The 13,759-nt window shown below is 44.5% G+C and overlaps 1 protein-coding gene across 2 annotated transcripts in view; it reads left to right on the top strand.

Moving 5' to 3' along the window:
* Positions 1–1,040: 1,040 nt before the first annotated feature.
* The window catches only part of LOC310859802 (disintegrin and metalloproteinase domain-containing protein 10), a 38,752-nt gene continuing 26,033 nt past the window's right edge, over positions 1,041–13,759 (top strand). The window contains exons 1-6 of one of the 2 annotated variants that reach the window (XM_083766557.1): positions 1,041–1,307; positions 2,071–2,215; positions 2,439–2,557; positions 2,788–2,943; positions 12,233–12,318; positions 13,357–13,479. In XM_083766557.1, coding sequence (XP_083622683.1) covers positions 1,256–1,307; positions 2,071–2,215; positions 2,439–2,557; positions 2,788–2,943; positions 12,233–12,318; positions 13,357–13,479 — 681 coding nt within the window. In that variant the 5' untranslated portion in view covers positions 1,041–1,255. The remainder of the gene's footprint in view (positions 1,308–2,070; positions 2,216–2,438; positions 2,558–2,787; positions 2,944–12,232; positions 12,319–13,356; positions 13,480–13,759) is intronic. The other variant, XM_083766556.1, reaches the window with a different exon arrangement.

Genomic DNA, 13,759 nt, shown 5'->3' with positions numbered 1-13,759 from the left:
TTCAGTCAGTCTATAGTTGAATACATTCCTTTGGAGAATTGATTACTACCCGAAAATTAAGGCCCGGCCCTACCTGGGCCCTCATCAAACCCTGTACACTCAAGACACTGCCCCCGCTGCCACCATTAGATCTCCATATATGGAGCTGACCTGTTCTGACATTCCATATGTTGATCTGACATCATCAAACCCTGTACACTCAAGACATGCTCTATATATGGGCAGACCTAATCAAACCCTGTACACTCAAGACACTGCCCCCGCTGCCAGCCTTAGATCTCCATAATATATGGTGCTGACCTGTTCTGACATTCCATATGTTGATCTGACCCCCCATGCCAAAGCGCCAGTGTTCGCCCAGCAGTCTGCCGCCACCCAGGTGGATGCGTGCATGCGACCTCGAGGTCACAGGGCGTCTTACTGGTGTATGACAAGTTGAACTGATAATACAACATACAGCCAGACAGCAAAATGCGAACATTTATACCCCAGGTTGGGAAACACTACTCTAATATTTTTAGAGAACATTTAATATCTAACTGCTGGTCTCTTGTGTCCATATGGATGTCCATACATGATGTACTTATGGAGTCAAGTTTTGACGGTGTTATCATTAAACACCATCATTAAACGCTTTCTCATTCCAGTCCCTGCATTGCCAATGGTCAAGGCTGATATGCAAGTTCAGATTGATATTAAGACCCTGATAAGAGTAACAAACAGGGAGTAACAAAACACTGTGGCATAGGGTGCAAACCAACTGGGGAGAAAAATGCTTTAGGATAGAAAGAATGACAGACAGACAGTTCCCTTCAATTCATTGTAGGATTTCATATTGACTTGTCTAGTAGTCTGTCAGTGTAATTCTATTACAGCAACTTTACTGAGGCAAAGTAGTCGGACTCAAGCACATCAGCAACAGTCCCACCTTAGTGGATTTTGTTGTTTGACATATTGCATCAGGCCTTCACAACATTTTATAATATGACTCATTCTGTAATTGCCCTTTGAAAACATTAGAGAACACTCCTTTAGGACATAAAGTAGACACATAGCATACTAGCAAACAAGTCTGAATATGCCTCAGACTGTGTGAGAGTGCCTATCTGAATGCTTAGTTCTGACATGAGCTTCCAACAAGTTGCATTCCACGGTGAGAGAAGACACATGTAAGACAGAGACGAAGAAAAGAGAATGCACGAAAAAGACAGAGAAAAGGAGTGAAGGTGAGATAAAGAATATCAATGCGGAGATCATGAATGTCCAGTACTGGCTGCTGCTGCTTCACTGCACTGCATGGATTACAGGTATGCCATATTCGATTTTGTTTGGGTACATGCGCGCAGTGAATTCATTTTGGTGTGTGTGTGTGTGCGTGTGTGCGTGCGTGCGTGCGTGCGTGCGTGTAGACTGTGTGTGTAAACAAGCAGAATTTAGACATAATGTAGGCGTCAATATTTGTCTTGCATAGTGTATGGGTGTTTAGGTTTATTGGAATTGTGTACGTACGTATATGGATGTTTGGATGTTTACATCTGTGTGTGCAATGCATGGCTCTGTAAATGTGCATGTATACATATTTTGGTCTCATTGGATGGCCTGAGCTACACTCAACTCAGCTTAAGTCCATACACAGCCTGGCCCTGAGGTGGACATGTCTCAGCTTGTTCAGTCTGGAATGCTGTGAACACATTGTGTGAACACAAACAGACAAATGTGTACACATTTGTCTGAGTTAAATGAACTCTAACAATTTTACTGTGTACTTTAATAAGCCTGCATGCAAACTTTGTTTTGCTAGTTGTGATTAATGGAGGTACCAAGAAAGGTGATTCAACAGTCTTTGTGACCCTTCCAAAGCGCTACAATATTCTTCACATTCACACACCAATGGCAGAGGAAAGCAAGGCACCAACCTGAACCTGCTCATCAAGAGCAGTTAGGGGTTCAGTGACTTTGCTCAAGGACACTTGAGCAAAGTGTCCTCCTCCTGACACGCAGCCAGGAGGAGTCAGGAATTGAACGTGGAACAAATCACGCTTGTTACTAAGAGTTTATCCTGGTTTTCAGATGCTTTAAGAGGCATTGGTCCCTACATCAGGCATTATGAGGGCTTGTCGTATGACAGGGAGGAGGTCCACAGGAGACACCTGAGGTCCAGGAGAGCACAGCCTGAGGACCACCAACTGCTATTGGGCTTCACAGCGTTCCACAGGTGTCCGGCAGCTTCTCAAACCCTCACTATGGCAGCTGCTTCAAAAGCTTTGTTAAATATACAGCTTTCTGTTCAAATATACACCATTATTTTCCATTGAATGTTATTCTTTATTCCAAAATACAATAAATAATTTAATTGATTAATTATTCATATTGTCTTAAATATGTTTAGCATAACAAAGCATATTTTGTCCACATCTTGAGCTTGTTTGTTGTCTTAGAAAGTTCCGGTTGCGTTTGCGGCGAGATGCAACAGGGTTCGCAGAGCGTTTCAGTGTGATGAATGAACATGGTCCCATAGCAGCAGACCTCTCTCATTTATACTCAGGAACACTAGAGGGTATGTATGACATGGAAATACCTCACCCACCACAATTATACCTCCTGCTAAGAATTGTACCCTTGTGGGTCCATTTTGATATTAAACTAGTAATAGGAATAGTAGCAGTGCTTAGTATTAGCGCTGCAGTAGTAACTAACGTAACACTGAAGATTTCACTGTGTATGTCTGTCTGTTCTATATGCTTGTGCTTCTTTCTCTACCTGTTCTGGCCTGGTCATGTCCTGTAGGTGAGCATGGTTCGTCCTGTCATGGCTCCGTGCTTGAAGGTCAGTTTGAGGGCTCCATCTATACAAACAATGGGACGTATCACGTGGAGCCTGCTCATAGATACACCATCAACCAGACAAATCAACATTCTATAATCTACCACCAGGATGATATGGGTAAGACTTCGTTCATGTTTTTAACCACTTAAAACCAATACTGAACATACTGTAACAGATTGACAACGTGACCCATTAGTGAGGTTGTCGATCTGCTATTTTCGCCGAAATAGTTGATCAACTTTTTTTGCAAAACACAACACGCCTATTATGACGTTCCCAAAATAGAATAGGGACATGCAGCAGGTTCATGTGGTTCAGGCTTTGGGCCAATTTCTTCAAGAGAAACCTATTTAAACCTTATTAAACCTACTATTATAGTCCACATGAGCAGCTGGTGCTTTGCTCAAGGGAACCTGGTATCTTAGCTGTCAAAGAGGAGATTTATTTATTTTTAATCTTTTTTTGTGTGTTCCCAGCCTGTTTTCTTTTGTGATCCGCAGTGAGACAGCGTCCAACGTGATGTGTTGAAGTCATAAAGTCACACTAGCATTGTTCCGTGGAGACGATGTGGTGTGCAAAATGTTACAGTTCACCACCAGTTTGATTAATGGCACTCTTGGCAATTTATTCAACAGTCAAGTCACTGAGCAGACAAACATCATCTTCTTGTTATCTATCCATATCAACAGTCTTGGCTGGTGTCATAATGAGCCAAGGTTACTAAAAGTCACTGAACCGGTCGTAACCTTTTGCTGGCGGCTTGAGAAAAAAGAGTTGAAAACTCATTGTAGACTCTAGTTATAGCTCTGGGGAGGGAAGGGAGGGAGGGGTCAGGGGCTATAGCTGAAAACCAGCCAAAGAAAAGAAAAGTGTGACTTTAGAGGAAGGGTTAGGGTCTGGGGTACAGAGAAAGGTACGGGGCAGAAAGGAGGAGTTGGGCAGGGGTGGGTGGGGGTAAGGATGGGATTGCACAGTAATGGTGTGGTAAGAGAGAGGAGGGGGGAGGAAGAGATGGAAATTAGAGTCATTGAAGGTGGCCTTGGGGATGGATACCATGGTGATACACCTGGTTGGTCTGGAAATGTATCCCTCTAACGCTTCAGCCAGCTGGCATTCATTGCTGAGGACTGTCATATATTGCGCAGTGGTGTGTTTGCACGCAGGCGCGCGTGTGTGTCTGTCTACCAGCTTGGCTACATAGTTTTCGGTTTCGGCCTGACTGCCCATGTCCAGCTATGATTTTTTTTACCTGAATTTGTTCATATATATTCAAATGTGTGTGTGTGCGTGCGTGCGTGTGCCCGTGCGTGGCAAAGCGTGGCTAACTTTGTGTGCGTGCGTGTTAAGGTTATACGTAAGGTTAAGCGGCTGTGGCTCAGGAGGTAGAGCAGGTCATCCAACGATCCCAGGGTCGGCGGTTCGAATCCCGGCTCCTCCTGTCCACATGTCGAAGTGTCCTTGGGCAAGACACTGAACCCTACATTGCCTCCAATGAGTCGGTCGGTGTGAGCTCGCCACCATTGGTGTGTGAATGTGGGAAGTGAGGACGCTGGCGTCGACTGTTCGCCGCTTCACCTCCCAATGTACTGTAAGAATGAACCATTGTAAAGCGCTTTGAGCACTTGGAAAAGCGCTATAAAATGCAATTCATTATTAACATAACCGGGACTTACATGTCCAAATCTAACCCCTTAATGATTCATCTTTACCCTAACTCCAACCCCAGCCTGGATCAGAACAAAGCCAATTGTTCCTGTTTTTTCAGTAGATGATTTCCAGGAACTAATTGTATACTCTTATCAAAACCTCACATTCCACTAATGCCTTTCTTCCGTGACATCTGACCTACAGCACAACGTGCTGCACTTCAGACGTGCTGCTACTGACAACATCCTGCACTTTTATTCAGAGGCCAATATCTTCAGGAAATTATCAGAGGCCAATATTTCAGGCCAACACACAAGTGTGTAGGCCTGAGATAACGTGTCCACTGTACTGTATTTATTTTTCTTCACTTCCTGTGGGTGGGGCCTGAATGGGCATGCCAACAGCTGAATAAGGGTATCCCGCCTCCTGAGATGTACTGTAGATTGTTAAAGGGTCTCTCTCATATCTGTAAAGACATGATATTCCAGTACGATATTCCCTACAGCATTTTTGTTTAGTATATAAGGCACGTTTGTAATGTTTGTTAGTATACTATAGCACATTTTATGCAAGGCAATTCAAAGTGCTTCACAGGCATGCATTTAACACATAAAAGTAAAAGAAGGAATTAAAAAAGAATAGAATAATTATTATTATCATAAAAGATTAACGTGTTATTATAGTTCCGAATTTTCTACTGAGTTAAATTGCAAACTATCAGTAATAAACTCGTATTCATCATTATATGTTTAATTCAATTCAATTCAATTCAATTCAATTTTATTATAGTGTCAAATCACAACAAGTTGTCTCAAGACACTTTACAACCAACAAAGATCCACCCAGAGCAAGCAATATTGCGAATTTGCGACAATGGTAACGAAAAACTCCCCTTTAGGAGAGGAGAAACGTCAGGCAGAACCCGACTCTAGGGTGGGCGGCCATCTGCCTCGACCGTGTCGGGGGGGGTAGAGGGAGAGAGAGAGAGATAGACAGAGAGAAATAGACAGAAATAGACAGGTGGGCTCCGTGGAGGGGTCTGGTCCACATCTGGTCCACATCTGGTCGATCTCTGTGAGGCCGGGTCCAGGTCACACTTCTGGTGGGCTCCATGAAGAGGCCTGATCCACGGTCACACTCGGCAGTCAGTTGGGGGTTAATATTAGAGGTCCACAGAACTGCGACGGGGAGGACGAAAAGAGACTCCGGGGAGAGATTCCCCGGATGTTGGATTAGTGGCAGGCCTTACTGGAGCCTATATAGTGTATATTACAAGTACTGCTGGGAGACAGACCCACACAACAATGTACGACTATGGTATCCAGCTAGACTTGGAGACAACTCTAGCTATAGGCTTTGTCGTAGAGAAAGGTTTTCAACCTAGTCTTGAATGTGCAGAGTGTGTCAGCCCCACGGACCGAAGCCGGGAGAAGGTTCCACAGCTGAGGTGCCTGGGACCTAAACGCCCTGCCTCCTATTGTAACTTTTGATATTTTTGGGACAGTAAGCATTTTTGCATACTGTAGACGCACTGGTGTTCTATTTGGTTTGTAGGGATCAATGAGATCTTTGAGATATTGTGGTGCCTGACCATTGAGAGCTTTGGTAAGGAGAATAATTTTGAACTCTATTCTGTGTTTGACAGGGAGCCAGTGTAGGGAGGCCAGTGAAGGAGTGATATGGTCTCTTCTTCTGGTACCTGTCAGCACACGCGCCGCAGCATTTTGAACTAGCTGTAGGCTTTTCAGAGACTTACCTGGGCAGCCTGATAATAGCGAGTTGCAGTAGTCCAGCCTTGAGGTAACAAATGCGTGAACAAGTTTTTCTGCGTCATTTTTGGACAGGATGTGCCTAACCTTTGCAATATTTCGCAGGTGAAAAAAGGCAGTCTTTGAGATTTGTTTGATGTGCGATTTGAAAGACATATCTTGATCAAAGGTAACTCCCAGATTCTTTACAGTGGCCTTCGAGGCCAAGGTAATGCCATCTAGGGAAAAGTTCTCATCGGCTAGCTTGTCTCTTAGGGGCTTAGGGCCGATCACGATAACTTCCGTTTTGTCAGAGTTGAGGAGTAGGTAATTACGGGTCATCCAACTCTTTGTCTTTAAGACATGCTTGAAGTTTGACTAATTGGTCTGTTTCGTCCGGTTTCATCGATAGATATAATTGAGTGTCGTCCGCGTAACAATGGAAATGTATAGTGTTCCCTGATGATGTTACCCAGAGGGAGCATATATAAGGAGAAAAGTATTGGTCCAAGCACAGAGCCTTGTGGGACTCCGTATTTGACCTTTTCACGTGTTGAGGAGCCATCATTGACATCTACAAACTGAAATCGATCAGACAGATAGGACTCGAACCATTTCAGTGCGGCACCCCTGATGCCAACCAGATGCTCCAGTCTCTGTAGCAGAATGTGGTGGTCAATAGTGTCAAATGCAGCACTAAGGTCCAGCAACACCAGTACGGAGAGGAGGTTATTATCTGCTGCAGTCAGGAGGTCATTTGTAATCATTATATGTTTATTGTCTCCACCAGGCCGAAGGCATGTGGGGAGAGTATGTTTTGCACTCCGTCCGTCCGCGTGTCCGTCCGTCCGTCCGTCCGTGTGTCCGTGAACAGCTAATCTCGGCCACCGTTAACCCGGTCGATGCCATATTTTGCACACACACTCCCTGGATGCCAACCATGAACCTCTGCCCCAAACTTTCCAGAACGGCCTGTTATAGCGCCACCAGGAGGCCGCTTTGTGCAAAACAAGTTTTTGCACAGTACACCTACAGATTTTGTCCAAACATCACGCAAATTGGTACACAGTCTCTCTAGAGCCATTCAACGAAACGGGTCTTTCAGATTTATCACACTCCATCCTGATTGGTTAAGATTGGCTTCCAAAGTTCACAGGAGTGCTCAGTTTCAAGCAAAATGCTGCAAATCATGAACACATCGCGTGATTTCCGTGAAATTGTGCACCCACATTCCCACTAGGCCCAGGACGAAATGCCACATGAACAATTTCAACTCAGCCTCAAGGTGGCGCTATAACTGGCCGAAAAGTGTTTTTACCTCTAACTGCACGGATCTGTGGATAACCTGGTGGAGACCTGTGCCCGGAAGGGCACTTTTTCTAGTCTGACATTGAACTTGGACTTTTAATTCATTTTAACTATAACAATAGCTACAATGTATTATGTGTCCATGTAGAGAGGGAGTACCTTAAACATTTTAAAGTCAATGTTTGGCTGAACAAACTGTGTAAATGTTGATGTATTTGTGTGAGTACGTGCACGTGTGTATGTACGTATGTACACTACACATGTACGCATGTAATAATGCCTACACATAACATAGTGTGTGTGTGTGTGTGTGTGTGTGTGTGTGTGTGTGTGTGTGTTTCAAACTGAAAGATGAGAAGCAGACCTCTTAAGTGCGTGCATGCGTGAGTTTGTGTGTGTGTGTGTGTGTGTGTGTGTGTGTATGATTGCACACATCCGTACCTGCCCTATAGTTACCCCCGTCACGTGGATTCTCCTTTGAGGAGTCACGCCACTTATGGGAATGATGGCTAACTTTCTCAACACAACACATTCCACCACTCCAGGAGCTTACCACCCAATCTGCTGTCTCATCTTCCCTCTCACTGTGTCATCAATGTAGCAACACGCCCACATGTGCACGTGCATGTGCAAACACACATGGATACAGACACAAATACACATAGATAGCATGACACTCAGACCTGGGCACACACAATAACAAACCATGCATGGTCAAGCTCCATGCAATTCAAACATGCTGTTATTGTTTTGGGAAATGTATACGTTAACTTCCATGGCTGTGGGTGGAATGATTAACTGCCCTTAAATGTTTTTCATAAAAGGCATGTGATCCACGTGATTTCACAGTCAGGGAGAAGTTTGAATAAAGTTGACCTTGTTCAGCTTGGAAATACGTACCTCTCTCAGCATGTGTCATCCCATATATTTCTATATACACAGACCTTTCAAACCTCTGGAGACGTTAAAATGATAATACTGTATGTTCACATTTCACGTGTGAGAGAGTGTGAGCGAGAGAGAGTGTTCACATACTGAAAAATAACCCCCCTTTTCTGGTGGATTTTATAGTAGAAATCTGGTTAGGAAATATAAATACCTCTGTGGGGGCATGGTGCATCTCTGGGGGTTTCTGCAATTTCACAGAATTATCAACTTTTACGATGATCCTAAAAGCTAGACATTTCGGTGATATATAGCCTGTGCAGATCCAAACTAGGTTTCTGGCAACTACCAAAAGGGTTGGTCCATTTTCAAACTGTTGCGTACAAGAAGTATTCTATTGACAAATATTTTCAAAATAATGCTTATCCACTGGAATGTTTATGGCGTGGCTGAAGGCCAAACTCTACAACTTGATTTGTCATTTAGTGCCATTTTGCAGCCAGCACCCCATTGGTGAAACCTTTTATTGTGGAGGATGTTTATAATAAGTTCACTAGTACATTGTACTGATTGTAGTTGGGAGTTGGGCATTGAAGTATACGTACAACCTTGAACCTTGTAATGAATCCTTGATTGATGTCAGATGAGGGGCTGGAATTGCCATACGTTTTCTATAGTGCACTGAGCCTGGGAAATGGTTTCAAATTTTCGCTGGGAATCCAGTCAAAGAATAATAATAATTAGAAATAAATGCCTCCGTCCTTCCTAGCTTTAGACTGGACTAGACCTGTACGTTCCCAGTCGCAGTCGGCCACCGGCCTACTTGGGAACGATGCAACTTGGGAACCTAATGATATACGTTGTCATAGCACCCGTTTTAACTGTCAGTCGGTGTCCCACATGGAGATCTGTGTATGTGCCTGTGTGCCTGTGTGTGAACTATGAAGACTGCAAACTGAAAATTGTACTTGCATGGCAATCAATTCGGCCCACTGGCAGAGCCTGATTGGTTGTGACTCAATTGGCTGAGGCAGAGGCTGGAAATTGCACAGGTGAAACGAGTTGGCCTCATTAGGCCCACTGACAGAGCCTGGCCCAGGTGAAAGGAGTTGGCCTCATTAGGCCCACGTACTGGCAGAGCCTGACCAGAGCCTTTTGGTGGTTCTAGAGAACCGTGGGTCCGACCGACTCGATACCTGGCACTGCACTCCGTGTGGGGGTGTGGAACGCGTGTCGAATGTGACGTCGGTGGGTCAAACGGTTCTCGAGTTACGTGCATTACACACACACGTACGCAGGCATGCACGTACGCAGAGATGTGGCGCATTTATAGTAGGATTCAAGTCTATCAAGCGTGTAGTTCCTGTTTTGGGGGGCTTTTTTAGGTGAATTCAAATTAATCTGTAGATAGATCAGGCCAAATATTAGCTTTGTTGTTTAATCTTGCGGATAGCTTTGTTAGGAAGCTTGGCTCCAAGGCTCAGAAAACTTAAAAACTCAAATTAATCAGTTCTTGCATCTACATTTTAGGAGTCCAAGCTGGTGTGTGTTTGTGAGTGTGTGACTGTGTGTGTGTGTGTGTGTGTGTGTGTGTGTGTGTGTGTGTGTGTGTGTGTGTGTGTGTGCCTGCGTGTGCCTGCGTGTGTGAATTTGCATGCGCGCGCGTGTGTGTGTGTGTGTGTGTGTGTGTGTGTATGTGTGTGTTTGAGAGTAAGAGAGAGAAAGAAAAATAGAAAGAAAGAGAACAAGGGGAATTAGAGGTCTGGAAATAATTCCCTCACTGGGGCACGCACGCACGCACGCACACACACACACACACACACACACACACACACACACACACACACACACACACACACACACACACACACACACTTCTATCCCACTCATACCGTGTGTCGCACCAAGCTGCTGGTGCTGATTGGTTAAGAACACATTTCCAGGATGGTGTGATCCAATCATTCAGCATTTGATCACTGGACAGCAGGCATATCTGAACAATTGTGCAAACTCCCACACTGGATACAATGTGCACACATGCATGCAGTATTGTGAACATGCACATTCATACTGTACACAGTATGCATGCACGCATGCATGCACGCTGCATACACGCTGCACACGCATGCATGCACACGCACACACACACACACACACACACACACACACACACACACACACACACACACACACACACACATACACACACACACACACGCACGCACGCGCATACACGTGCACACACACACACACACACACACACACACACACACACACACACACACACACACACACACACACACACACACACACACACATATACACACTGTGCTGCACAAGTATAGGCCTACTATAATTATTTATCCAGTCAGGAACGATGCAACTTGGGAAAATATGTCCTCTGCATTTGACCCCTGACCTACTGTACATGTCCTGACCTACTGTACATGTCCTGCTCTGAAGCAATAGCATTTCTACCAAACGTTTTCATAGACTGCTGATGGAGGGCTGGCCAGTGCAACATGATGGACCAATCTGTGTGCACATGATCCCCTGACTGCATTTACATCATTATTTCTCAAACTGAATGAGACAGCTGGCCCGAAGGTGCTGCAAATCACAGTTATATTTTAACAAAACCCAACAGCCACCAATGGTTGATGATTTCCAAATGAGGGTTGCTATTTGTATAGTGTTTAGGAATATAAGCAGATTAAGCACTGATCTACTCATGTGTTTCAAATTTGATTGGTTACCGATACAGACAGACACACAGAAAGTGTAATCTCACCAGCCCACCACCGTAACTCTGGTCGTCAAGACAAAAAACATTACCCAACATTATACATACAGAGAATTCAGTCAGCCTCCTTAACAAACACACAGATGCATGCAAACCACGTATTCCAGCACAATGACAAACTTTCCTGTGTCCCGGGTTGCAACCCTGGGTCACAATAGGGACATTATCAGACCGACAGAGCTGAATGTTTGAAATTATTTAGCTGAATGGCTAAATCACATCTCTGTGCTTTGTGAGCGTGTGTGTGCATGTGTGTGTTTCAATTATTGTGCGCATGCTGTGGATGTTGAGGTTGTGGATGTGCATGTGCATGTTTATTGGTGTTACTAGGGGACATTTGAAGGATATACAGTATGTTCTGTGCGCATGTGAGAAAGATCAAAATGTCAATTTTGTGTTTGTACATCTACAGCAGGGGTACTCAACTGGCGGACCGCGGTCCACGACCGGACCGTGGACCACCTCTCTGCGGACCCTAGGCAAATTATTAAAAATCAGGTCAGGCCAACAAAAAAAAATCTCTCCTAAGCTCAGGCCAGGCCAGCCACAGTCAATTTCAAATCAATTCAGGCAGTGTTGCTGCAGCACAACTACATTGTGTGTCTTATGTTAATGGAGGGAAGAAGTTAATAATATAAATAACATCAGATGGTACATTTCTCATGTGAAATTGCTGCAAAGGCCCCCAAAATGTCCCCCAAGGGCCCCCAAAATTCCGGCGCGCGCTTTGCGTGCGCGCAGTGTGGCCTGCCAGGGCGTATAACTCCCGGCCTGATTTGGAGTTCCACTCCGGGCCTGCACTCTGAACCCCATTATTGGTTGGGTGGAAGGGGATCTGATTTGTATAAGCTTGACCATACTAAACGGGCATAGAGCCCCGCTCTCCAATGGACGCTGCGCATGGGACCGGACCTCGGTCTTATTCAAAAAAATATTTGTGGACCTTCATCATTTCTAGTTGAGGACCCCTGATCTACAGTATATTATTATACTCTGTATGTTTGTTTCTATGCAGTCCCCCCATCCGTTGGAAGCAGTTCTGATGGATTCTGCAGTGCAGACAGTCTCCAACGTATTGCCCAGAGCCTAACACCCAAAGAGGTGGGACAGTCCAGACTTCACACACTCACGCACGCACATGCGCACGCACACACACACAAACACACACACACACACACACACACACACACACACACACACACACACACACACACACACACACACACACACACACACACACACGCACACACGCACACACACACACACACACACACACACACACACACACAGGGGGTGTACTTGTACATCAAGCTGCCTTACGCTACAGAAACAGGAGATAGGCTCCTGCCCTATGGGCCTCATAGCTCGGCAAGGCTACTTACTTACTTTCTTTGAATTAAACTTCCCTTATTATGAATGTGGTCATCAACTTTTATTTTAGCTTTGTGGGTAATTCCAACCAAGATGTCATAAAATATATTTAAGAAAAAGGGAAGGCCACATGGTGACTCATTGTGAAAAGAGATCCGCTTGTTTACAGGCTGAACTACGAATAGTGGTTATAGGTCATAAATAAATTAGTCAGGTGACTTAGCCCACACTGTAAACAGTTGGTAAAGATGAATGTCAGATCAGCTATCAGCTCCATCAGGACTATAGTTAACTCTTGGCTGACAAGTTGTCCATTCACACCAAGGATACAGAGGCAGTTGTGTGAATACATAATTGTTCCATGCCTGCATAATTTCCAGTGGTTGTATGGTCACTTCTGAGGTCATGCAATGGTTCAAACAGATGGAATTCCCAGTAGTATCCATTACTAAGTCTGTGTCAGCCAGCATTCAGTTTCTGTCACCCTATTTGTCCCTGTGGGAAACGTGCCTACACTTTGTCACACACAATGACACAGCTTGACAAAATGGAAGACACACACTGATATGAAAAACATATCCAACCTTAATTCCCTCTGATCTTAGGCTGTGATCTGATGTCAATCCCATATTCAAATTACAAAGGATAACGACTTTCCACAATCCACATGTAAAAGGAATTGTATAGCCGAGGCAAACAAAACCGTGTATTCCACCATGTAGTATGTGCTCTTTTTGCTGGTTGGTTCACGTGTGAATTCTCCCACAGGAGATGCCACCCACCCGGGCCAGGAGAACCATTGATGAATCAAAGACCAGCTGCCTCCTCCATCTCCATGCAGACCACCTCTACTATAAGAAGTTCAGGACTGTTGAGGCTGTTGTGGCACAGGTGATTAGTACACAGAATCAGCTTTATTGTCACATCACATTGGTTTTTGTGCGTAGTTCCCATCATGCCATTTTTACAAGAAAAATCAAGGCAAGAAAGGAAAGAAAGTTTGAGCGCTTTTACCACAAAAAAGTACAGGTAAAGGGTTTTCTCCTGTGTGGTTCTTAGATATTTACAAGCTTTTGCCACAAACGGTACAAACAAAAGGTTTCTTAGCTACAGTACAAGCTTTGCTACAAACTGACAATAACAAAGGGTCTCTTAGCTTTTTCCACACAAA

This window comes from Protomyctophum parallelum (assembly GCF_964188405.1).
Source record: "Protomyctophum parallelum genome assembly, chromosome: 6".
Lineage (NCBI taxonomy): Eukaryota > Metazoa > Chordata > Actinopteri > Myctophiformes > Myctophidae > Protomyctophum > Protomyctophum parallelum.
Note: the sequence above shows the minus strand (reverse complement) of the source record. Positions and strands in the feature narration are given on the sequence as shown.